The sequence below is a fragment of the Pygocentrus nattereri genome, chromosome 9, assembly GCF_015220715.1.
Source record: "Pygocentrus nattereri isolate fPygNat1 chromosome 9, fPygNat1.pri, whole genome shotgun sequence".
In the NCBI taxonomy this organism is placed as follows: domain Eukaryota; kingdom Metazoa; phylum Chordata; class Actinopteri; order Characiformes; family Serrasalmidae; genus Pygocentrus; species Pygocentrus nattereri.
The window spans coordinates 3,458,137-3,485,636 of record NC_051219.1 but is presented as its reverse complement, the minus strand read 5'-3'; the positions used below and the strand labels follow the sequence as shown (position 1 = coordinate 3,485,636).

The following is a 27,500-nucleotide window of genomic DNA, read 5'->3' as shown; positions in this document are numbered from 1 at the left end:
GAATGCTGAAGCCTGGCTGTGGATGGACCTTCTAAGCAAGATAACGATCCCAAACACACATCGAAATCCACCCAGAAATGGCTGCAACTAGAGATGGGCATTATCATGATGTTATCATTGCGATACACAATGAAAACCCAAGATATCAAGAAATACATGGAGGAGCAGACCAAGACGCCTCTACTACTGTTCTCAAACCTTGTGAAGCATTACAGAACACTGTCTCCATTCTCTTCACTAGAAACTATGTTTTCAAATGATGATTTTTAGGAAAATTAGAGGAAAAATCCACAGTGTAAAAAACCCAAATATCCCTTACTGCCAGTGTGCGGGTGTGTATGTATAAAAACTCATTTCCATGAAGGCTGCTCATAAGTCTGGAGTTGACTGTATGCTTTATTTATTTCCCAGTAAGTTTAATTAATCAAATAAATAAAACCCGGTGCATCACACTGTGCACAAGATGCCATATTTAAGGTCCCCGAAGAGGGTGTGTTAACTTATGTTCACTTAGAAGCATCTAATGTGACAAAACCTTTGCATATGACTTTTCTAACAGCCTGTGTCTCCAAACCTGACCTGCCATATGAAGGCTCTTAGTTAGGGGGCTTGTAGGAGATGAAGGCCGTGTTTGTCAGACGTATTCCTGAGGCTTCTGGGAGCTGGAGGGAGAGGTCATGTTCTTGGCCTTCTCAGAAGAGTCTTTCGGTGCATCACCATGATGACTCTGAGCTGCTGATACTAAATGGATACAGATAAGAGGAAAAATCTTGAGAAAATAGACACTATGACAGAATAGAGAACAGACTGCTACTAAAGAACAACATCTCTGTTCCTTCCTTCCACTTTTTCTCTTTCATGACACATCTACTGCAGCTACTAACCACAAGCTAGAAAATGCTGACGGTCGGAGGAGAATCGGGGGTAAAAAATAGCAAATAAGTAAAGAAAAACGGAAAAGAAAGAAGGAACCTATGCAAAGCCACAGAGGCTGAGAGGAGATAATGGCATCGGGAACCCCAAACATCTGAGGAACAGCTGCATAACAGAAGATTAGCACCTGAAGGAGTTCAACTAGAGTACTTTTCTGACAGCATTAGTGTTACAAGAGGAGATGTGGTGAGGATAGAGGTGTTTATTTTCACAGTACGATCACCATATGATAAACAACTAGTTGGAAAAAAAATGTATCACAGTGTCACACAATCATGCTATTTAGCAATAACTTGAAAAACATGCTTTCCAAATAAAATCAACCATGTAAACTACACACATTTGTGCACTCGAACTAAAAAACACATGGAAATACAGCTCATATGGGAGACTGTTCTGCTGCTTCGCGAGTATTTTGGCCGATTGGTTTAAAATCTGGTGCCTACCATATCAAACGGAACATCAGTCCATTTTTCACCGGCAAACCTCATTTTAAGACTTCTCACAAAAGATCACCATAAACTGTCTTTCTAAACACTCCTGACTGCTCATCATTTGTGCTCTAGCTACCAAAGGTCCTCATAAGTCTCCACATTGCACAGCCTGGACCCCATTTGACCCCACTTACACATTACTACAATGTAATAAGCCAAAGGGGCCTTGACACCAACTAACACAACCACAGTTCATGCAAATCTAAGTGTTTGATGATGAACAACATCAATGCCAAAAATTTCATTTTTCCACTGCACAAAGTACCAGAACTTTAGGGGCCAGTAAACTGGAGCTGTATTTTTCCCCATGGTCATCAGTGCAGCGATGAAGGTTCCAGCTTTATGTTTTGAAGTAACTGCTCAAGATAAAGAGAAATAGCTCCTAAATGGCGCCTCCTAAATGTGAATGGAGTTCATTTTACATCTATTACTGTTTAAAAGTAAAAATTGTCTTTGGCGTTTTTTTTTTTGAAAACTTAGTTTACGATTAAGTGACACTTTTTAATCCCACAAACGGGGAAATTTCACCTCTGCATTTAATCCATCCGTGAAGTGAAACACCACATACATACAAGGGGGCAGTGAGCACACTTGCCTGGAGCGGTGGGCAGCCCTATCCACGGCGCCCGGGGGGGCAGCTGGGGGTTAGGTGTCTTGCTTAAGGACACTTCAGTCATGGACTGTCAGCCCTGGGGATCGAATCAGCAACCTTCCGGTCACAGGGCCAGTTCCCTAACCTCCAGCCCACGACTGCCCCAAGGTTAGTAAAGCAAGTAAATTTCTTAAAGTGCTTATTTTCAGAAAATGTAAGTTCCCCACCTCAGCCTGTCAAATCAGAGTATATGAGCCAATTTTTTTTTAAATGTATTTGTTGCAGCCCCTTTTCTAATTTCAAGGAGTTGTATAAATGCTCTTTAAAAGCCTGTGTTAAATGACATACAATACATACATACATTTAAACTCCGAAATCCACAGTTTTCTTGGGTTTTCCATATTTTTTAGATGCGTTACTTCAAGTTTTTTTTATTTCTTTCTTGTATTAGTAATTCAAACTAATGATTCTAGTGATGACATTAACAAGTTGACATTTCTGGGAACAAAACTAAATTAAATATTTTGCAACCATTTTCAACAAAATAAATGAATAACAGGATTGAAACCTGGGTCAGAGGGTTAAAGCGAGGAACAGGGTTGAACACCGGGATCACAGTCCCCATTAAGCTGATATTAATATAATAAAAACAATATACAACATACAGCACAAAGGAAAGCTGAAAAAATGTTTTAATCAAGATGTTTTCATTAAAATATTCGTCATTTTCCATCCATCCATTTTCTAAGCCGCTTCTCCCTCAGGGTCGTGGGATATTTGTCATATATATATATATATATATGTGTGTGTGTGTGTGTGTGTGTGTGTGTGTGTGTATGTATGTGTGTGTGTATTGTATGTAAACTAAAACATACAATATTAAATGAGTTATAAACATTTATAAGACATGTAATAAGTCTTCTGAAGCACAGAATGAAGTTTTGGACCAACTGTCAGTTTAGAAATGAAATGAAAATATGAAATGAACCTTTATTGTCATTACACATTGTATTGTACATTTGCGCAACGAAACTGGTTTACAGTTTAGAGGTGCGAACAGAACTAGAATAAAAATAGCTGATCAACTGAAACCATGAGAACTGATGAGAACCTGCAGAAGTGTCAAGATTGTAGGGTGTTAACAATGGAAAGAGGAAGCAAAATGACACCATGACGGGGGGCCGTTTGTCAGCTCCATTAACAGCATCTTTAAGCTGATGAAGCCAGCACTGCAGCTTCTTTCGTCAGTTACTGCATATATATAAACTAAACTAAGATTCGCGTGCACACACACACACACACACACACACACACACACGCACACAAACACACACACACAAACACACACACAGGCATGACAATATGTCCACCTCCTCGTTTCTACGCTCACTGTCCACTTTATCAGCTCCACTTACTGTATAGCTGCACTCTGTAGTTCTACAGTTACAGACTGTAGTCCATCTGTTTCTCTGATACTCTGTTACCCTGTTCTTCAGTGGTCAGGACCCCCATGGACCCTCACAGAGCAGGTACTATTTGGGTGGTGGGTCATTCCCAGCACTGCAGTAACACTGACGTGGTGGTGGTGTGTTAGTGTGTGTTGTGCTGGTCTGAGTGGATCAGACAGCAGTGCTGCTGGAGTTTTTAAACCCCTCAGTGTCGCTGCTGGACTGAGAACAGCCATCCAACCAAAACTATCCAGCCAACAGCGTCCTAATAGAGTGGACACTGAGTGGACACAGTGTTTAAAAAAATCCAGCAGCACTGCTGTGTCTGATCCACTCATACATGCACATATTTTTTCACACACATATATACATATATATGATTTACATAATTCAAATGATTTAAATCATGCAGAATTTTTAGGATCATTAACAATAAACAGTGATTCAGAGTATTCTAGTGTAAAATTCTCAATTAACAAAATTTATAATCACAAAAAAAACAACCATAAAAAGCAGCATGTCGGCGTCAGGCAGTGAATTCATAACCATTTCATGCAGTAAATTTGTGAGGGAGCTTTTAGAGGTCAATGTCTTGTTTCCATCACCACCACTGTGACCAGTTCTGACTTGTCAAGTTTTTCCACAGGGTGGGCCATTTATATGGATACACCCAAATAAAATGGGAATGGTTGGTGATATGAACTTCCTGTTTGTGGCACATTAGTTTATGGGAGGGGGAAAACTTTTCAAGATGGGTGTGGACCATGGCGGCCATTTTGAAGTTGGTCATTTTGGACCCAACTTTGTTTTTTTTTCGATGGGAAGAGGGTCGTGTGACCCATCAAACTTACTGAGAATTTCACAAGAAAAACAACGGTGTGCTTGGTTTTAACGTAACTTTATTCTTTATTAATTATTTACAAGTTTCTGTCCACTTATAAAATGTGTTCAGAGTGCTGCCCGTTGTGTTGGATTGTCAACGCAGCCCTCTTCTCCCGCTCTTCACACACTGATAGCAACACCGCAGAAGAAACACTGGCCCAGGCTTCCAGTATCCGGAGTTTCAGGTGCTGCACATCTCATATCTTCACAGCATAGACAACTGCCTTCAGATGTGCCCAAAGATAAAAGTCTTAGGGGGTCAGATCGGGAGACCTGGGGGCCATTCAACTGGCCCACGACGACCAATCCACTTTCCAGGAAACTGTTCATCTAGGAATGCTCGGACCTGACACCCCTAATGTGGTGGTGCAAGATCTTGCTGGAAAAACTCAGGGAACGTGCCAGCTTCCAAAGTGGATTGGAAACTCATGAAAGAATAAAGTTACGTTAAAACCAAGTACACCGTTGTTTTTCTTGTGAAATTCTCAGTAAGTTTGATGGGTCACACAACCCTCTTCCCATCGAAAAAACTAAAGTTGGATCCAAAATGGCCAACATGGTCACCACGCATCTTGAAAAGTTTTCCCCCTCCCATAAACTAATGTGCCACAAACAGGAAGTTAATATCACCAACCATTCCCATTTTATTTGGGTGTATCCATATGAATGGCCCACCCTGTAGATGGAGCTCTTCAAACATCTTTGAAATTTAAATTTTTAAGTGAAATTTAGAAAAAAGTAATTTGATTTGATGCCTGATTTTTATGATTTTTTATGAAAGCTTTGACAAGATATGACAAATATGTATTTTTAAATCCGCCCCCCCCCCCCCTATTTTACCATCATCTGGGTTGGTAGGTTTTGATGAACCATTGCACACCAAACCACTGACTTTGTATGCATCTTAACCAATGAACTATGCAGACTTCTGGAAAAATCAGCAAATTCTCCTTTAATTGCTCTAAAAAAAGAACCAAGAGGAGAAGCTCTTACTGTGCAATTTAGAAAGTGCATGCTCCAGACCCTTCATGGCCTTCATTTGGTTACTTCTGAACCTGGACAAACCAAACTCCTGAAAAAAAAAGAAATGTGTAGATGTTAATCTTGATTTTCTACAAACATTTCTATGAATTCAGTTTTCTGTTAAGCATTCATTTTGGAAACTCTGTATGGGTACACGTTTCTACGCAGTCCTCAGAAGCATCTATATAAATACACCAGCCCCCATTGGCTGTTACCTGGGACATGCACATCAGGGAGAATCCACATCACTTGGTTATTCAAAAACCTCTTCTTGCTTCATGCATTAGCTCAGAATCGCCAAACCAGACTTGGTATCTTGGCTTAACTGTCCACAACCTGAGGTTGCCAGGTGGCAACCTATCTGTTTGTTTAAGGTTAAGATTAAAATTAAGTGACCCTTATTACTACCACAACAGGGAAATTTCACCTCCGCATTTAACCCATCCATGAAGTGAATCACCACATACACACTAGTGAGCACACACACACTAGGGGGCAGTGAGCACACTCGCCCAGAGCGGTGGGCAGCCCTATCCACATCCATTCCACAGCAGGGAGCAGTTGGGGGTTAGGTGTCTTGCTCAAGGACACCTCAGTCAGCTTTGGGGATCGAACCAGCGACCTTCCAGTCACAGGGCCAGGTTCCCTAACCTCAAGCCCACGACTGCCCCATGACTGTTGTGCGGTAGCATCAACTTCAGTACTTAATCATAGGTAGATTCTAGAGCCTAACACAGTTCAGATGTCTCCAAACAGCAGACCTGCTCAAGTATATTGTCTCCAAACAAGTAACAGTAAGTTAAATCATTTTCTAGGTAGCGTTTGGCTAGTGTCATGGTGGCTACACCTATCTACCTACAATTTTTGTCTCTGCTGTAGGCCAGTGCGCCATGGTAGTATGTCTGACTGTCTGCTGAGGATGCTGATCCACTAATGGAGGACTTCAGCAGCCTCACAACCATGCAACCAATCTCCATGGATGCAGAGGACAAGTCTGACTAGCTGTGCAATTCTGAAGGGGTTCTTTTCAGAGAAAGAGGACTGTGATAAATGCAATTTTCACCCCATCAGTCCAGGCCACCCAACCAAATGCCATGGAAGCTGATGGCAGCGGCACCAATACCCTGCCTCTAAGCATGAATCAGCAGGACGTGTGCAAACACACAGCAAAGTGAGTGGGCATTCCATGGCCCACCAGACCAGTGCAGAGACCATCAGCTTCTCAAGTCAAGAGGCTTTTATTGTCATTCCATCTCTGTACAAGTACACAGTGGAGTGAGATTCCGTTCCTCCAGGAACATCACGGAGCAACAAGGAACAAAAGTACAAAGTGTGAACGTGCAGACATCGTGTGCAAACAAAAAATTAAGCTAGAAACAATAAACACGATAAATTAAACAGACATTAGACACAGTAAACAGACAGGACAGTGCAGCACAGACACAGCACTCACTCTGGACATGAGGTCGTGGAATAAGGTGCAGAGATATTAACCTGCTACGTAGGGAAGCAGAGCCAAGAGGGTAACGAGTCAATAAAAGACAGTCTTCACCGAATGCAAAGAGGAGGTACTTCACTCCTGGAGTAAGCCATTTTCTGCCAAAAACCTTTTACTTTGGAGGATTAGTGTTAGATTGTAATAACAGTTTAAATGATAAGCGCCCTCCCTTGGACTAAACCAGTAATGTCACGGCCACTGCCAAGTTTCGGTTTCAGTAGGTTGCATGATGGCGAACCACCAGTGAACCCAGCCAGCCTTTCTAACGAGGGGAGTTCCAATGGGCAGGAAGGTGATCACATCAGATGCATCCCTCCTGGGCTGGGAGTCCACACAAGAGGGCAGGTCAGGAAATGAAGTGTGGGCTCATGCCTATGGTTTGCTCAAACAAATTACTTACTTTTGCCAATTTTCCTGGCTCTGAATCTTTCTCCTTTATCTGGAGGGCCATCACAGTCTTATCCAAATGGTGGCTTTTATAAACTAACAGGGATCTCAGCAGCTACACACACTGGCACACAAACTGATTATTTGGAGTGCACTTTGGCTCTGAGAACCTAAGTCTTTAATCATGGGGCAGATCTTTTGTCAAGGAGCAAGCCTCACTATGAAGATTGGCAGCTACACAGAAAAGTGGTGCATCAGATCTAGGACAGCTTTAAGAAAGCCATCATGTTCTACTCGCCACCAGAGAAAATGCTCAGTGTCCCCTGTTTCTTTGTTTGAATAACCAGGGTGCGCAAATGGGAGTGGACATGCTAGCACAGCCATGAAAGCTCCATCATGCCTGTCTTCTGAACCTGTACATGACATGGACCTCAAAACCTAATCACTGAACCCTTTTATTGGCGCCGGCATCAGTCAAGTGGACCAGTAAAATCCATGCATTTTTCGGGGCATCCAACATGCAACCGAAGTTCACTCCAGGGCATCTGGAGATGATGCTGAAATTAAAACCTGGTTTTATCCTTAAATTTTTTGATTCATCAAGAAATTTCCAGTTCATATTGACAGCTTTTTACCCCCAACAGATTTGAATAGCATATCTGAGTGAGTTTCAATGGGGCTTGTCTGGCAAAACGGGAGATACCGAAACGTGAGGTATCTCACCAGACAGCTCCCCTTACACCAAGCAACAAAGAAGTGTGTTCATTTTGAATAAAATGACTTTGCATCAACCCTTAAATACAGAGGAGTAGCAGCTCCTGTCGGATGTCTGAGGTAACAAATTATCCAGACATAATAGTTCAGTGTATTAATACCTGCTCTGTAAACTTACTTAGCTTAATAGATCAGAAGCTTACAAACAGAATTCTGGCACCAATAAACTAACATGCAAAAGGTACATTCCATGTACATTGAGGAGAAGCAAATATTTAGACACCTGTTTTTGTTATTTTAAATACCCTCAGTGCATATATCCAACTAAAAGTTACACACATCTTGTCTTTATTCTGTACCTTTAAATATTAATAAAAAGTAGTCATTCATAAGCATAGACACATTTGAAAAGCCAAAAATTAAATACAAAAAATGTGTCCAGACACCACAAATGAACAGCAATAGTACTTTATTGCAAAGCCACAGTATGCAGTTTTACTTATGAGATGTTTGTGGTGAGAAGCAATTCGTTTTCATAGAATTGTGGTTCCGTTTTGATCTATTCATCTCATCAAACCTGCTCTTACCTTCATACTTCACTGTGGGTGATCTTGGGATCATCCACTCATCATTTCTTTCTCTAAATACAAAGCTTAATTACCGCAGAAGAGTTCTATTACTGTTTCATCTGATAAGAGCACATTGTTCCACAACAGCTCTGCTTACCTAAATGATCATATGCAAATTTTAGATTCAGATCTCAACACATTTTTCAGCCGAGGAGTTTTGTATGCGGTGTAAAAACGGAAATGAATACAATGCAGTTAATTTCTCTGTTATTTTTATAACTGTTCTGCTCCTTTCAAGTCACCCTGCAACACGTTTTGGCTCTCTTATACCGCCTTTATCATTCATCTGAGAAAAATCTTACATGGATATACCTGTCCAGAGGAGATTAGTTGTGGTTCCATAAACTTTCAATTTGGAAAGTTAAACAAGCTGTACCGATATGAATGTTTAAGGTCTTCGTTTGTGCTCTGAAGCTTTTTCCATTGGAATGTTGGTCAGGACTTCAGGAAGCTCTTCAACTTTATGAAGATTGCTACTTGCAATGTGAAAACTAGTGAAAACACTTTCAACTCGTTGGAAGGTCACTCAACAAAAGGAGGATGACCTCAAGTGACCTACAAAAAGAAGGCCAAATGGCAGCTGAGATTTAGCGCACACTAAGGTTCGAAGCAGGCTCCTAAGAGCAGTGCCGAAGTTGTGCAAAGCTAGAAAAAAGGCCTTAATCATTGAGAAGCAAAGAAGGGTCAGGCTGAAGTTTGCAAAAGACGTAAGGATTAGGCCACACAGGACTGGAGTAAGGTCATTTTTTCTTAGTCCAATTGTCAGCTTTGCCCAAAACCATGTCATCTAATGGTTAGATGGAGACCTGGAAAATCCTACAAGGTGGAGGATTAGTGATGATCTGGAATCTTGCAGATTTGTCTTTGGGAAGGACTCATGAATTAAGCCACGTACAAGGTTATCCTGAAAGAAAACTTGCTTCCTTGTACTTTGACAATGTTCCCAAACACTGAAGATTCTGAAAGTTCTTCCAGCAGGACAATGCCTTGTCAGAGCTAGTCTAATCGCCAGACCTGAACCCCACTGAAAACCCCACCAGAAGAGGGATGGCCAAAAGTCATCAAAGCCGAGCTGCTTTAATTGTTTTTGTGCCAGGAGTGGTATAAATTCACCCAAGCATGCCAAGACACATGAAAGCTGTGATTAAAACTGGTTTTTAATTTTATTTTCCACCAAATATTGATTTCTGAACGCTTCCTAAGTTTAAACATCATGTTGTTTAAAAATGAACATGAACTTGTTTCTATTGCATTATTCATAGTCTGAAAACATACATTTCTGCATTGTCATTTTCTGCAAATAAATGAGTTTTTTGTATTTGGAATTTGTTAGAAATGCTGTCAGTATTATATACAGTAACACAACAATGTTCTACTAAAAGGCGTCACAGAATGCCTTTATTCAGCATTTTAAATTGTTCTCTGATGTCTATATAGAGGGTATGTGACTTTATTTGGGGTGAAAAATGCCCAAATGCAGTTTTACATGCCCATTTTCAACCCCAGGATTTGGTCCTGGAATGAAGCAAGCTGTTTACCCTTCCATTGTGTGCTCATGAATAATCTGATGAGCTCTGCTCTGTCTTAAGGGTTAACAGTGAGGCACTGCGATGGCTCGAACCGACGCAACAAGTTGAAATCGACACAGGCAGGAAAAATAAAATGAACCTCTGTGTGATTAAGCTCGGTCCTCATACTATGCCAGTCACTTGAAGCTTGCTAGTACCTAAAATGACCTATACTAGCTACTTAGTTTCAATCTCAACAACAACACAAAGCAAATTAAAAGTTGTTAGCTCACTATGAAACCTTCTATTTAAGACGACCTGGCTTCAACTGTCAATCCGCGGTTGGGACTGTTATACCCCCTCTTCCCAAGTTTGAAATGCTGAGCGAAGCTGCTGGATAATGTCAAAGGTTTGAGAAACTATCCCGAGTAAGATGTGCCGCGCAAACTAACAGTTTTAACTTAAAGTTGCCTGGGAGGCTGTCTTGCTCATCAGCTTGTTCTGTGAATTTTCTGTTCCACCTTAAATTGTGCTGCTGTTACATTCTGGTGCCTGAACAAGCTGTAGAATTTAAGGTGGAACATCACATTTGATTAAAAAGCTGGCAAATAAGAAGCCAGCCATGTTTAAAAATGAACAATCAAGCCCACTGACTTTGGCTGGGCCTTCAGAAAGATATATATTTTTGTAAATACAGTGTATGAATACTTTTCTCTAGCACTTTTGATTTTTGAATATACCAATTATTATTGTTGACAAAATACCATTTTTATATTAAATAAACAAAAGTGTCTCAATATTTTTTTTACATTTATGGCATTCGGCAGACGCTCTTATCCAGAGTGACTTACAATTTGATCATTTTACACAGGGAGGCGAAGGTGGTGTTAGGAGTCTTGCCCAAGGACTCTTATTGGTATAGTGTTGGGTGTTTACCCAGGTGGGAGACTGAACCCCAGTCTACAGCGTAGAAGGCAGAGGTGTTACCCACTACACTAACCAACCACTTTGGTTTTACCTTTCGTTATGTGTGTATCTTTGGTGTGTTACACCTGAACGTGTATGAACACTGTGCACAGGTGTGTGTGTGATCTGTGTGTACAGGTGTCTATATGTTTGTTACCTGTATTGGTCTGGACAAGCCAAAGACCCCTGATGAGATCCAGGCTTCTCTAGTGAGATGAGTCCACACTGGTCTCTCACGCTCACCATGAAACACACAGCGTTCCACCACCATCTGATAACACACACAGATATGCACAGTCACGTGTGTGAGTGTGAAATATATATATCTTCTTCTGGCTGCTCCCTTTAATGGTCGCCACAGCGTATATTATTTTTTATATATATATCGAAAAATCTCTGCTCCATCACTTGTTTAGAGATGTAATGTCCTTAATGAAGTCCAGCAATTTCTTTTTCCACATGTTTATGTTATTTACCATTAATTTTGAGTGGTTTAAGTTCCAGGTTAGAGTAGTGAGGCGTCTGTTGTTGGGGTCGACGATTGAGTCCTCTATGATGTAAACAGAACGTGACAGGTTGCCTGGGAAGATGCGCTCCGCCCATCGAGGCAGCCGATTTGTCTTTGTAAGGAGGCGTCGAGACAGGAGGCAGTTATCTGGAGTCACTTCCCGAAAAACCACGTCCTCAGTCAAAACATGAGTACTGAGAGAGAGAGAGAGAGAGAGAGAGAGAGAGAGAGAGAGAGAGACACATAGACAAAGAGAGAGAAAGATGGGAAAAAAAGAAAGAGACAGCAAGAGGGAGACAAAATAGAGCGATTAAAGGAGAATTCCACAGATTTTTCAAAAACATTCTGCAAAATTAAAGTCAAGATGAATACAAAGTCATTCAGAGTGGTCGTGTGAGATGCTCCATTCTAGAAAAAGAAAGAAGACTCATGTAGCTTCTCTGGTGCTTTGCGATCATAAATAAGATGCCTGTTTGTGTTGTAGTCATGGTGACCCCTGGTTCCCATCACGACCACTGTAAAGACACCAGAGTCTGTAAGATTCTGGCCTAACCAATCAGATTTCAGGAGAGAAACGATGGGTTTTATAGACAGACTGAGACATTCCATAATTCCATCTCTGACACTGGACAAATCCCAGTCCAGCCAAGGGGCAACTTCAAAGCCACCTTTTACACTGACCACCTTCACTTCCAATAATTCATAAAGCCAGTCAGTCGGCGACAGCTGGTTTAGGTTCAATGGCGAGGAGTGGATTTAGTGATCTGGGCAAAAGACAGGAATGGCGCCCCCTGGTGGCATTTCTAAATTAGGTGGGGCTCCAGGCACCTAGTGGTGTTTCCATCTACACTGGAAAACAGTAACTGAATTTCTCAAATCAGTCTAATATTTTTCACTTTGATACTTTTGTAGGAATAAGATTAACATATTTCTATATAGACTTTTTACTTACACAATTTTATTATGTTTCAAATACAAATCAAAAAAGTTGGGGCAGTGTGTTAAATTAAAATTTAATTTGAAAAGAGCGAGTTGTGAATTTAAAACGTTGGAACAGTAAAGCACTGATAACTTTGTAATGCTGCCAGTCCTTTTCACAACACTTGAAAGACGTTTAGGGACTTAATTAGGTGTAATTTTGCCCTATTCTTCTTGCAAACAAGTTTAAAGTGTGGAAAGTATGGGGTCTTCATTCGCACTTCAAAATGTGTCACACATTCTCCACTGGGGACAGGTCAGAAGTGTAGGCAGGCTAGTCCAGCACCCGCCCTTTTCTTCTAGCGCCATGCCTTTGTATAGCTTGTGCTTCGTCTTGCTGAGATATGCAGGGCGTCCCTGGAAAAGATGACTTGAAGGCAACTGAGCTGCTCCAAAACCTACTTTTTCAGCATTAATGGTACAGTTACAGTAGTCCAAGTTACCTTTGCCAAGGGCACTGACACAACACCTCAACCTGACAGACCTTGGCTGACGACAGTCGGAATGGACCTTTTCATCTTTGGTCCATTTTCTCCAAAAAAAAGATGTGAAATACTGATTTGTCTGACCACGTTACATGTTACTGTGTCATGGTCCAGATGCCTTGGAGCCCAGAGAAGCCATCAGTGCTTCTGAAGCTTTAACTGGCATTTATGGTAATAACTACGTATTGTAGTGCTTGACAAATGTTTTCTGGAGTAATCCTGAGTGGGGGCATGGTTATATGGCTTGTAGATGAACATTGGTTTTGGGTGTGGTGCCGTCTGATAGGTCGGAAATTCCTTAAATCTTTTAACTCTTACGCTCCGTAGAGGGTGAAATATCCAAATTTTACAAATGGAATGAAATTGACCAGAAGAAACACGTAACATCTGTATTCAAACTTTCTGCAATTAAATACATTTTCAGAAATCACTTCTTTCTTTAGGCACTTGCTTTTTCCATACCGTCCCAACTTTTTCTGATTTGGGGTTGTTTTCACGTTAGGTTAACATCAATACGTACCGTATGTGGAATACAGTACACGGAATTTGCATTTACGTAGAGGTACTAGGTGCCTAGTTTGCTCAGGGCAACGACTGCCCCTGAAAACAGGGACTGAGGCTGCAGGGCAATAAAACAGACTGCAGGTACCTGTATGGGTTGGGGTACCTCTGCCAGAAGGCACACAGCACATGCTCCCACGCGCTCCTGATGTCCGTCTCGTTGAAGAAATACTTCCCCATCACTGAGATGACCGCTGAAGCACCCAACCAGCAGGTGCCTAAAACAAAAACACTCACACTGTAGTTTATTCACAGAGGTCATCATTTCACCCCTGAAACCCCTAAATCATTTACATCATACACTTTATTACGTGCGCAGAAGTATCCAGACACTAGGGGACGGTGATACAATATAATAATATATACAATATCAACACCTAAAGATGTTTTCATGACATGATTTTCATGATTGATAAATAGGACTAGAAGAACTGATTAAGGATCAGATTTCCTCCGTGTTATCCTGGTCTTCTTTGGGATGCAAGAGGCACAAAACTGATCTCTAAAGCAGGGGTGGTGAACTCCAGTCCTGAGAGCTGCATTTCTGCACAGTTTGGTGATTTTCCAGCTCAGTAACAACTGATTCACCTCATCAGTTAATTACCAGGTTTGGTTGGTCTGTTTGAGCAAGGAAATCACCATGACATGCTGGACTTTGGCCCTCAGTTTCCCACCCCGTGTCCTATACGGAGGAGCTGGACAGCCAACTCAACTCACCATGAGACTCACGCATTTAGGTCTAATCTCACACTCTCTGATCTCTCGTGTCGTATCATATATACACACACACAGACACACTATTGCCAAAAGTATTGGCTCGTCTGGCTTCACACGCATATGAACTTGAGTGACGTCCCATTCTTAATCCATAGGGTTTAATATGATGTTGGCCCACCCTTTGCAGCTATAACAGCTTCAACTCTTCTGGGAAGGCTTTCCACAAGGGTTAGGAGTGTTTATGGGAATTTCTGACCGTTCTTCCAGAAGAACATTTGTGAGGTCAGACACTGATGTTGGACGAGAAGGCCTGGCTCACAGTCTCCACTCTAATTCATCCCAAAGGTGTTCTATGGGGTTGAGGTCAGGACTCTGTGCAGGCCAGTCAAGTTCTTCCACACCAAACTGGCTCATCCACGTCTTTATGGACCTGCTTTGTGCACTGGTGTGCAGTCATGTTGGAACAGGAAGGGACCGTCCCCAAACTGTTCCCACAAAGTTGGGAGCATGAAATTGTCCAGAATCTCTTGGTGCTGAAGCTTTAAGAGTTCCTTTCACTGGAACTAAGGGGGCGAGCCCAACTCCTGAAAAACACCCCCACACCATGATCCCCCCTCCACCAAACTTTACACTTGGTACAATGTCAGACAGACAAGCAAGGTCCTCCTGGCAACCGCCAAACCCAGACTCGTCCATCTGATTTCCAGATGGAGAACCGTGACTGGTCACTCCAGAGAACACGTCTCCACTGCTCTAGAGTCCAGTGGCGGCGCTTTACACCACTGCATTCCACGCTTTGCATTGCGTCCTTTGCATTGGTGTCCTCTGCGTTTCGCCTCAGCACGAACACACACACACCATGCCATACTGGACTGCCCCTTATTTTCCCACCTCTGCCCTATACAGAGGAACTGGGCAGGCAACTCTCACACACTGACCGTGAGACTCACACATTTAGGTGTAATCTCGCACTCATCACTCTTACGATGCCCAAACACCACATACTGCACTGAAAAGAAAAACCTCCACTAAACACGACACACAGCCTCAAGCAGCGAGAACCGAAGGAGAATGGAAAGATAAATAACCGACTTGGTCAGTAAACTAAACGCGATCAATAAGAAGAAAATTCTTACTGATCAAGTATAAAAATGGAATGACTAGTCATGAGCCCTGCTCTTGCTCCACATACAGGGGCAGAGCTGGTACCGTCCTGATTATGTGCTCACATGTGTACCGTGCCTTCAGCGTCCTAATAATTATAGAACAACAAGGTCATTATTTACACCTACACACCCGTTTTATACAGTTTTTTTCTGTAAATTATCGAGTAAAGCTTGTGTGAAAGTGCCACCCAGGGCTGGAACTGGGACGAAACCAACAGGGTAAACGCCCCTATTAAGCTCACTTACCCGTTAAGCACACTTGCAACTTTGAACACAAATTATGCTAATATAAAAAAGTTATTATCCCGCTTGATAACAATCAAGACATGTAGTTGTTTTTTAAAATATTCCATGCAATTTAAAGCCAATCATACTGCTGCATATTCTGACAACATCCTGTCAATGTTCCCTCTTCCCGGCGGTCATTCTGAAAGCCACATGAAAACTGTGATCTGGAGAGACCCCTCAGATTTAGAAAATATAATATACAGCAACTTTTAATTTGGGTAAGTATGACAAATTTTTACAAATTTAAGAGATTAATGGTTTTAACACAACCTAGCACAAGTTGGAACTTGGATGTAGGAGAAAGTTACAGTAAATTCAAAAGACAGTTTTATAACAATTCCTTGTTAGCATGCTAGTCATACGAGATTGCTGCAGACACCAATATATTAAATCACACATGATAATTTCTTGTGTTTAACTATTAAGCACATCATTTATTTCCAAATGGATGAGAAATAATATTTGTAGATTGCAGGATTTTTTTAAAGATTTTGTATTTTTGTATTGTATTTTATTTTTACATGAGCTTAAAGGCTACAGCAGCATAAAAACGGAGTGAGCACATTGGAAAAAAGCTTAAGTATAAACATATAATCAGCATTTCTAGCTTCACTACAAACAGTATATGATTATATACATGGTAAAGAACATTTTTGTGACAAAATACTGATGTTAAAATAAAGTCCATTATATTTAACATGTGAAAGTATTGCTGTCCCCATTAAGCTCAGGGTGCTCCCTTTAAACTCACTTACATAGACTGCCTATCTGAATAGTTCATTAATGGTCTAAAATCAATCGTTGTCAGTTTTCTGTGTAAATTAAGGTAAAATAATTAGCAATATCTTATTTTTACAAAGTTAAGATGACAAAACCAAGACGGAACTACAGCTCCTGCCCAAAGATGAAGGAGGCATGTCGCCTATATAAAGAGGGTACGATCCAGAACCTCTCACATCTGTCTAGGACTTTCGGCGTAGACAGGCACAATTAGACGGCGCTGGGCCCTTCAACTTCAGGAGCTTGGAGGAAAGTGAAAAAATGTTCAAGGCACAGTTAAAAGCAAAGGCAGCGTGAGTGGTCATTTTAGTGAGTGTAGTAAGGGTACTAACGTTTTCGTGTGTTGGCTTATTTCTTTTAGGGCATCTGGTTGTGGTTACATGAATTTTAATAAATATTTCATCATATTATTATTGTTGTTGTTTTCCAGAATATAATCAAGTCACTTGTGCATATGTTTTCAGTGAGATCAAACAACTTTCCATGTCTAAATTCAATTTAAAATAAAAAATAATTGAAATGATTTACATTAACAATCATTTTAAATGTACAATATTCTGGTGAGCTTAATTGGAACAGGGGTTCCAGAGTCTACCCATTAAGCTCACCTCAGACTTTTGACTTTTAAACTTTAATAACTTCATCATAAATTATAAAACTAATAACATTCAAATGAACATTGCTACATGAGAGATTAATATTTCATTCTAACTTAACATCTCCTGCTAAACAGAATGACTTTTGCTTTAAATACATCAAATTTTAGATTTGGGTGAGCTTGATAGGGGCGTTTAGCCCAGGCCTAGGAGAGAAGACAGTCAGATACTCATGCAGTTAACCAGGCATTGCACTGCTGTATCTGCTGATTTCTAAAATACGCTACTCGATGCTCACTGTGCTATCAGCGCGCTCGTAGTAGCTGCTGTTATGAGCTGGTAACACATTTCAACTTTGAACAACCATTCATTTCTCATCTAACTGCTAATAGACCAGCTACAGAGCCTGCAACCTAAACTGGGCAGCTACCGGAACTCAACTACCGCATGCTGATTATGGGCACCAATAACAAGCCAGCCTGAAGCAACTGCAGATAGCAACGGTTGCTAAGCAGCAATTCAAGGCAGCACAGAAAGCAAATCAAATTTCCCTTAAAAACGCAGGTTAATGAATATTCTTTCCCTATTTGGCTGGGAATCCTGTGAGGGCTGCACCCCTGATTGGCTACTGCGTTATCAGAACGGCGCTGTTTCCACATCAACATCATGACTGGAGATGGAAGAAAACGCCCTTCTGAAACTCAAACTACAGAGGTCTGGACCTCAGCGTCCCTGTAACCAGTTACGGCCATACGTTTACTGCTGCCCCAGTTAATGGCAGCGCACTCTGCTGATTACAGCGCCACCACATGGCCACAACTGCATTTACAAACGACAGAAATCCACTGAGAGCAGCGCTTGACAGAAAGTAGTGCTTTCCAGGAAGACACCAGTCAGAGCCTTGTTGAGAGCTGGAGGCAACACAAACTATGACGGAAGCAGCTGCCTCCTTAAAAAACACACCGTGTAGATGACAGCTGTGAAATCCGTGCCAATCAAGTGTAATCAGGTAAAGAATTAGACTGCTGGTCACTGATAACTGGCACTTTCTAGCTGCTCTACATTCAATATTCTCTGTAACTGGACTGTATTCTGTGCCCACTAAAGCAGACTGACCAGTTCAGTAGAGATAACAACACAATCAACACTGAACTAAAGCAGAAGCTACCGGCTTTCAGTCTCTGCAACTCTGAAGGCAAAAACCATCAGCAGGTCACATAATGTGACCCAGCATGAAGAGCAGTTAAGAGATATACACTCACTGGCCACTTCATGTCTGTTAATTAATCAGGCATGAAATATTTCTGTAAATGTTGTATATGAGTAGCTTTTTGGCCTTTATGCTGAGCACTATTAGTCTATGGGTCATTCCATGGAAATGGCACATTTTGAGTCCTCATCTCCTCTTTAGGTGTATTTTATCTACTGGGTCACAAAAATCTATATTTTAACAGCTTTACACATACATTGAAATATCTCCTTTAATACAGTGTATTTTTTTTTATTTGATCTTTTTATGAGAACTTTGTTTATTTATTTATTTTTGCTGACACCACCTATTTTGTCATGTCCCTCATGGCCTTCAACGAAAGTATACTTAGAATATACCAAATACAACTATAAAAAAGTCCATATATTTTGATGTCAACCTAAACAACTGTCTGTGTTTAATTGTTTGTGATATTATTTTTCAAAATTAATTGATAATTATTTATTAAAATCACATTATTTAGTTCTGTACCTAAGTAACCCCTCAACCCCGTAACACAAATGAATCTCCCCCACAAAAACAATGGTATGATCCATATGATCCATATACATCAAGAAGTGACATCACTCAAGTCTTTTGGACAACAGGACAGCAAAGACAGGCAAGTGGCTTCCTTCTTTTATTTAATTTTGGTCATTTATCTTGTGATATTGTGGTCGCCAAACTCAGTGACTCAACACCGTCACATGAAAAAAAGATAGAAAACTATTACTTATAAAAAAAGTTTTTTTTATTTCAAAACTATATGCTAATTCTGAATCTCATGCATGCCATGTGCTCTCTCTCTGGTATACAGTATGTAGAGCAGCGGCCGTTTTGTGCAAAAATCACAACCCCGTCACACTCGACCCCGTTACACTCGACCCCGTCACACTCGACCCCGTTACATGTTTGACTGTGAGGTTTACAGATCAATGATACATTTAAGCAAAAAATTTGAAAATGTCAAAGTCCAATTTGAACCATTCTAGTGGAATGACCCATATACAGAGAGGGAAAGCCTCCGTTTGCCACTTTATTAGGTACTAGTAAAAGGTTGGACCCCCTTTTGCCATCAGAACTGCCTTAATTTTTCGTGCCAGACTTTCAACAAGGTGTTGGAAACGTTCCTCAGAGATTCTGGTTGGTTATTTGAGTTCCTGCTGTCTTTCTATCATCTGGAACCAGTCTGCCCATTCTCCTCTGACCTCTCACATCAACAAGGCATTTTCGTCCACACAACTGACCGCTCACTGGATATTTCCTCTTTTTCGGACCGTTCTCTGTAAACCCTAGAGATGGTTGTGTGTGAAAATCCCAGTAGATCAGCAGTTTCTGAAATACTCAGACCAGCCCGTCTGGCACCAACAACCACGCCACGTTCAAAGTCCCTTAAATCCCCTTTCTTCCCCGTTCTGATGCTCGGCCTGCACTTCAGCAAGTCGTCTTGACCACCTCTACAGGCTTGAATGCAGCGAGCTACTGAGTTTCTCGGAAATGTTTCTGGATTAGACATTTCTCTCTAATGAAACCATAAATGGCAAGAAAAGGTACCTCAGGACCGCAGCAGCATCAACAGCAGCACTACTGTGCAGATAAGATCAATGTGCAACCACAACATGAATACATTAAAGAAATGAACACTCATAAAAAAAACACACAGACCACCTAACTGCCCTACCTCATACTGCCCACCCCTGACCACAAATACCCTCCACCACCACCTTTTTCTACATAAACAGATGTAAACAGAGTCAGTCAGACGGGTTTGGTGTGAAACGCTCCATCTTAGAGAAACTTAAGCGACCTTGGGTTTGTGAAAGGCGCTACATAAATGTAATTTATTATTATTATAATTAAACTTACCGAGTCAGAGCTGCTCACAGTGGTGGTGATGGGAACCAGACGTCCCTCTAAAAGCTCCTCACAGAAAGTTCCCACATGAAGTGGTTCTGAATTCGCTGCCGGATGACTGAGACGCTGCTTTATGAGAGTTTAGAGATAAAGTTTTAATTTAAAATGTATTTTAACTCGTGTTTGGTGCTGAGGAACAGGCTGGGCGCTGTGAGGCAAAACAGTCCCCAAACAAAACTCATCGTTTCAGATTTTGGACCATCATCAACACTCAGCACGAACACTCAGAAGACATGTGGGGTTCACTGGTGGTGGTGGTGGTGGGTGGGTGGTTAGTGTAGTGGGTAACACCTCTGCCTTCTACCCTGTAGACTGGGGTTCAATCCCCCACCTGGGTAACCACCCTACACTACACCGGTAAGTCCTTGGGCAAGACTCCCAACACCACCTTCGCCTTCCTGTGTAAAATGATCAGATTGTAAGTCGCTCTGGATAAGAGCGCCAGCCAAATGGTGGTGGAAAGGAAATCTGAGTCCCGACCATCAACCATTTCACCCCCGAACCCCTCTGAGTGGCTCTGCTTACATCTCCACCACTGGGTTACTCTAAAATCTTGGGATGTGGGTGGAATTCCCCTTTAAAACTCTGTTGTGGCCATGACAGCTAGTTAACAGGACCACGTTTAAGGAACAGCACAAAGCCATTCCTGTTTGTTTCGAAGGGAAAAGTCATTTTAACTCGCTGTGCAGATCCACTGCAGATCCACTGCAGATGAAGGCAGTGAGCTTGAGCTCTGGACGCCGCGCTGCAGCTAACCTGCTAATCTTAGCTGGGTTAGCTGCCTATCCTGCGCTAAAAGGCGTTACAGCAACTTTATTCCCGGAGGAGGAACCTGTAGACCAGACTCATCCAACATTAGCAGCTCATACATCATCAAAACCATCTCATTTATCAAACCTACGCGCGGCTTTCCACCCAAGCCCAGCGCGAGTTAGCAAACTGGCTAATGTAAATAGGCGCTGTGGGATCTGTGGGTCACGTACCTCGGGCTCCAGACTCAGTCTGACTGCACAAATATGCGGAATGGACGGCGTATAAGGCTTATCAGCACGTTTCCCAGAGGCATCTTGCTGGTTATGTAAACGATACAGCCGCGTCTGTGTCCTCTGAGCCTTCAAACCGAGCTGGGTCCATGATGTCGCCTTTAAAGTGTAATTCTTCGTTGTGCCGCTGGGTGGCGGCAAACCGCAGCGCTTCAGTCAAAAGCATGTAATACATTCTACCACCAGATGGCGACATTGCACCGTTTCAGAACTCCAAAACCGCGACTGTGGTTTAATAGGTGAGATTTAAACTGTAGGACCCAGGCAAGTAACTGTTTAAAACAGGACCGTTTAATAATGAACAAATGAATAAATAACAAAGGGAAAACTTCTGAATAAATGTCCTTCCCTCTCCGTTAAAAATGAATAGTATTTTTTTTCCCCCCACCCGTTTTCTTCCTGCAGTAGGATTGGTCAGTAGTTCACACCCACAAGCAGGATTTCTATACCAGCCAATCTCAGAGCTGGAGGTGGGATGTGGCGGAATACAGGTGGGGAAAAAATAAGGCAGGCTTGGAGCTCACCTCCTCATCAGTCCTGGGGCTTTGATCCTCCTTTGATGTACAATTAGAAGAGCATCCAACCTGAGAGTGCTGAGACCCACATTGGTCAATACAAATAAATATGATCACCTCCCTGCATCGTGGACTCGTTTATCTGGTAGGAACATTTTTCTTACTTTTCTTACTCTCTTCTAATAAGATGCACAAGATATTATTAAAAATACACCACATTAAAAAAAAAACTAGACTTAGTCCACTTGTAGGAAATGAGATATCAGAGATTTTTCTTTTCTTTTCAGCTCCTGTTAGTCAGTGGGGTGCTGGGGTGGCACGACCTGGACAATAGCGAGTATGACTGCTGGCCGCTGGAGAAGCCAGACGAGCTGAATATGATCGACTGTGGAGGTGCAGTTTATTCCCCATTTACTTTAACTGTTGCTCAACTTGATGTAGCACAGACGTCAGACACTGGGACGAAAAGGTGTTAGGAATATTTACAATATGTGCTGCTTGTTTATGTGGCTTCAGTACAGAGAAATAGTGAAATCAATTGAGAATACTGAATTATTAATCAATGTAATGCTTATACAGTTGTACTCAAAAGATAAGAACACATTACCTGCCAAACTACCTGTTTTGTTGGTTTTCTAAGTGAAAAGAGACGCAACCTCTACAGAGACACGTTTAAATATGGCTGTTCTGCACATTTTAGTGCACAATTTCTATTTATTATTTTCTATTTATTTGAATTTGAACTACATACATCACAATTTAAATTGATGTTTACAGTTCATCCATATTGTCACTGTCAGAATAAAACATTTCTTTAAAATGTAACTTTACTGATGAAGGACAAAAGTTCTTAATTTGTAAAAAGTAAATAGATATTTTCCACAAAAAAGTAAAAAAGTAAAAAAAAACAACAAAAATTATGATACAAGTGATGATGTGAATTTTGGTACTGAAAATATATAAATTATGTGTTTTTACTCTGTAATAGTCTTGTCAATCTGTTCACTTCATCATCTTCTATGTTTTTTTTTGTGTGTGTGTGTGTGAGTGTGTGTGTGTGTGTGTGTGTGTGTGTGTGTGTGTGTGTGTGTGTGTGTGTGTGTGTGTGTGCGTGCAGGTCTAGAGATGGCCTGGGTTTTGCGTCCTCCAGATAAAGTCCTGAGTGGCGAGGAGTTTGACGTCATTTATTCAGTTACAGTCAGAGACGAGTTCTACCAGTGGGCTGTGGACAACGACATCTTTATGCACAGGTCAAGACTTTATTTCTTTCTCTCTCTTTCTTTTCCATCTATCCTCTATATTCTCTTTCCTCTCTCCTCTTCTTTCAGCTTAATCAAAAGTCTTTAATTCAGGCCCAGAAAGAAAAAGAACCCCCCCCCCCTTAAGATTTTCTGCCACCTGCTTGGATCTGATTTGACTTGAGAAGCCGAGTTGGAACAAAGCCCTGGGTAGAATCTCTATTTTCTGGACCTGAACTACCTCCGAGGTTAATTCATATGTCTCATGGATGTCCAGTTTTACCTGCAAAGGGCCAGTGATAGATCATCTCCTTAGTCTTACTGATGTTTAACTGCAGCTGGTTCAGCTTACACCAGTCAACAAAGTCCTTCACCAGCTTCCTATGTTCCTCCTCCTGTCCATTCCTTGTGCACCCCACAATGGCTGTGTCATCCTAGAATTCCTGCAGATGACACGACTCCGTGTAGTACCTGAAGTCAGAGGTGTACAGGTTGAACAGGAATGGGGCTAACACCGTCCCCTGGGGTGCCCCAACACTGCACACAGCCTTGTCTGAGACACAGCCCTGCAGTCTCACATACTGAGGTCATCCAGTCAGATAGTCCATTGACCATGAGATGATGGATTCATCCACCTGCATCAGCCGTAGCTTCTCCCCTATGGTGCTGAATGCACTGGAGAAACCGAAGAACATGATCCTCATAGTGCTGCCTGATGTGTCCAGGTGAGAGTACGTTCTGTCCAGCAGGTAGATGACTGCATCATCCACTCCAATGCTGTCCTGGTATGCAAACTGCAGAGGGTCAAGAGATGTTCTGACCAGAGGTCTCAGATGAGCATCAGCCTTTCAAGAGTCTTCATTAAGTGGGATGTCAGTGCAACCGGTCGATAATCATTCAGTGCTATTGGTTGCCTTTTCTTGGGGACGGGAACCACACAAGATGCTTTCCACATAACTGGGACTCTCTTCAGGCTGCAGGTCAGATTGCACGTCCTATTCCACTCGTTTAATCAGTCACTCTCAGTCTTTAAACAACTGATCAAGTGTGCTCTGCTCTGTTGCAATGAAAACCTGCAGCCACACCGGCCCTTTGCAGGTAAGACTGGACATCCCTGATAAGGCTTTATTGGATTGAGTGTATTATAGTTCAGTAAGTGTTTATGTTCAGGTAGAATGGAGGTCATAATCTCTTTCTCTCTCATTCACTCTATATTGCTCTATCCTCTGTTTATCCACATCTTTGTTTGCATGTTGGTTGGTGTAGGTCCATTACAGACCCAGCGGAGGCTCGGCGGTTCTGCGAGGAACACGAGTGTCCGAGTAACTGGAAAGACGCAAACGGAGAAAACTGCTGCATTCACCATGCTAACATACACTCCTGCCCTATGGGTTACATGGTAACTTCACTTAAATGTATAAATCAATTGTTCATTAATAAACTGTAATGCAAAGATATGTGATTTTATTACCTTATCAGTGTTTTTTGAAAATATACACTTATTCTGAAACTGATGACTGGAGCATGTTCCAAAAAAATTGGGACTGGAGTTGTTTAAGACTAGGAATGTATGTTGTTAAATGTTCAAACACATTTTAAAGAAGGAGTGTAATCATGCTTGGATATGAAAGGAGCATGCAGGAAAAGAAGAGACTTTTATGAGCGAAAATGAGTCAAGACTCACCACTTTGCCAAAAATGCATCAGCAAATAGTCCAACTGTTTAAGAATAACGTTTCTCAGCCAAGGATTGCATGGATTTTGGGCAGTTCTCCCACTACAATGCATAATTCAATCAATATAGTCAGGAAATCTGTAAAAATCTCTGTGCATAAAGGGCAGAAAACAGCAACAGCAAGAATGTCTGTGAACTTCAACCCCTCAGACAACACTGCATTAAAAACCAACATGTTCTATAATGGATTTCACAGCATGCGCTCACGTTTACTTTGTCAAACCACTAAGTGAAGTCTGTACTATGCACAATGGAAGTCATATATATCAACAAAATCCAGAAACGCTGCCGACTTCTCTGGGCTCAAGCTCATCAGAAATGGACTGATGCTTAGAGGAAATGTGTACTGTGGTCTGATGAGTCAAACTTTCAGATTGTTTATGGAAAGAATGGACGTTGTATTCTCTGGGCTAAAGGAGTAAAGGACCATCCAGACTGTTACCAGCATAAAGTTCAAAATCCAGTCTATCGTAGTATGGAGGTATGATAGTGGGTAACTTCTAAATGAACTATTCTCACTGAACACATTTTGAAACAACACATGCTGCCTTTTAGACGCCGTCTTTTTCAGGGAAATCCATGCTTATTCCAACACGACAATACTAACCTGCATGTCAACAGCATGATAACAAAAGCTCTGTATGGTTGCAGAGCTGAAAATATTCTGCTTTCCAAAAATGTTAGGACAGTTGTTGGCATTATTTTTTGTTTTGTTAAAAAATAAGAAATAAATAAATGAATCATGGCTTAATGTTTTTTCTGTTTTTTTAACATACTGTTCCAACTCTTTTGAAATTGAGGTTTGTAATTTTCTCTCTCTTTCTCTCTCTCTCTTGCTGTAGAAAGCAGCTGAAGAGAGGATCTGTGGTCCCTGGATTCCGGATGATGGCCGAATCTTCACACACACCATCTCTACATCTGGACAAATGACCCAGACAAACTGGACCGCCAAGGTGTCCAGCACACCAACTTACAGCCCACCAAATAAAGACTGTAGTTAGATATACAGGAAATTACATTTAATAAGTTCAGTAGAAAGGTGTTGAATGGTTACCCTTAATTAAAATGTGTATTTTATTTCTAAGATAAGATAATCCTTTATTAGTCCCACAACGGGGAAATTCACAGTGCTACAACACAAAGGGATAGCAAGGCACTCAAGAAAGAGAATTAACAAACAAGGGGGCAGTCGTGGGCTGGAGGTTAGAGAACCAGCTATATGACAGGAAGGTCGCTGGTTGAATCCCTGAGCTGACAGTACATGACTGAAGTGCCCTTGAGTAAGACACCTAACCCCCAACTGCTCCCTGGGCACTGCAGATAGGGCTGCCCACTGCTCCAGGCAAGTGTGGTCACTGCCCCTTAGTGTGTGTGTGTATGTGTTCAATAGTGGGTAAGTGGTTGTTTCAATGCACAGGTGGGTTAAATGCAGAGAGTTTCCTTGTTGTGGGATTAATAGAGTCAAAATTAACCCTGTTAATTTTTTAATATGGTTACAGTTTTTCACATAAAGTCTTAATCTTTCTGAAAATTACCAATATAAACACAACAATATGAACATTATAAATAGAAAAGCCAAAACATCTTTACACTATAAGAATACTTTACACATATTGCTATACTAGTATAATAGTATTGATTATATTGCACAAGTATGGTGATGAATTCACAGGTCCGTCAAATTACTTTACTATTGGTAATAACTTTAATGTTGATGTTATATATTTTTTTCTTTTTTGTTCTTGTCTCCCCTCATTAAATTCCATTTCCCATGCTGCTTTGCTCCTGTACATGTGCATGTGTAGGTGGTGTTGTTCCATGAGGGTCTGACGTCCCTCATCGCTCATATTCGTGTGGGGAACATGCAGGTGGCTTTGGAGGCCAAAAGCACCGTCCTGCCCGCTATCAGTACTGTACCCAGACTCTTCTCTCATTTTTTGTCATTCATTGTTTTAAACCATCATTTCCTCAGTCTTATTACATCCACATTAGGCTTGTTATTCATGGCAACGGTGCCGATGGGCTGAGCTATTCTGAAGTGATAGTCTGAGGTGTGTAGAGTGTCCTGAACCCATCATCCTTTAAGTGTAATAATGACTGCAGTAAAAGTAAACACTTCCACAAAACAATTTGAGTAGACATTCAAGTTACTACTTAAGTGACAGACTTGTAGGACTGCAAAGGAACTTCTTAGTCCATCCAGCATTTATCAGCATTGAAACTGATATCTATATGGCTCTAAAATAGAACTGAGTAAAATGGATTGCTTTCTTCAACTTTTTTCTTTCCTTCTGGGGGTCAAAACTCCCCCAGGCTCAAAACATCTACCTGCTGTGCTAGATGTTCGGTAACCAAATGTGTTTACATAGTAAAACAAACAAGGATACAAAGTGTCAATAGTGTGAAGCACCACTCTTATGAAGTTATTGAGTGCCAGTAGCTTCCTCTTGTGGAGAATCTTCACCCTGCCAAACATGAGTGAGTGAGTGGGTTGCAAACCAGGAGGTGTTTTGAAGCTAAAAAACAAACGTGAGCTCATTTTGGTGGTTGTAATTACGCATGGATGTGATATAAAAGACACGTTTTATCCAGTGAAACGGTGTGTTTGGAGTAAGTTTTATAATTATGTGAACACTAATTGAGCTGTGTGTGTT

The 27,500-nt window shown here is 41.4% G+C and overlaps 2 protein-coding genes across 5 annotated transcripts in view; one reads left to right on the top strand and one right to left on the bottom strand.

Annotated features, from left to right (window-relative positions):
- The window catches only part of prelid1b (PRELI domain containing 1b), a 41,235-nt gene extending 19,771 nt beyond the window's left edge, over window positions 1–21,464 (bottom strand). For 3 of the 4 annotated variants that reach the window (XR_005130683.1, XR_001856795.2, XR_001856796.2), the window contains exons 1-6: window positions 21,300–21,464; window positions 13,695–13,824; window positions 11,551–11,776; window positions 11,232–11,345; window positions 5,343–5,421; window positions 580–741 (exon numbers count right to left, since the gene is read on the bottom strand). Coding sequence is in view for 1 of the 4 variants with exons in the window: in XM_017686377.2 (XP_017541866.1) it covers window positions 635–741; window positions 5,343–5,421; window positions 11,232–11,345; window positions 11,551–11,776; window positions 13,695–13,786 (618 nt within the window). In the remaining 3 variants the exon portion in view is untranslated. Of the gene's footprint in view, window positions 742–5,342; window positions 5,422–11,231; window positions 11,346–11,550; window positions 11,777–13,694; window positions 13,825–21,299 lie in introns of all 4 variants that reach the window. The other variant, XM_017686377.2, reaches the window with a different exon arrangement.
- Window positions 21,465–21,876: 412 nt separating this feature from the next.
- Window positions 21,877–27,500, top strand: part of LOC108413728 (atrial natriuretic peptide receptor 1) — a 19,045-nt gene continuing 13,421 nt past the window's right edge. Inside the window, exons 1-6 of the mRNA XM_037540904.1 lie at window positions 21,877–22,019; window positions 22,162–22,267; window positions 22,992–23,124; window positions 24,379–24,511; window positions 25,689–25,799; window positions 26,652–26,754. Coding sequence (XP_037396801.1) covers window positions 21,984–22,019; window positions 22,162–22,267; window positions 22,992–23,124; window positions 24,379–24,511; window positions 25,689–25,799; window positions 26,652–26,754 — 622 coding nt within the window. The 5' untranslated portion in view covers window positions 21,877–21,983. The remainder of the gene's footprint in view (window positions 22,020–22,161; window positions 22,268–22,991; window positions 23,125–24,378; window positions 24,512–25,688; window positions 25,800–26,651; window positions 26,755–27,500) is intronic.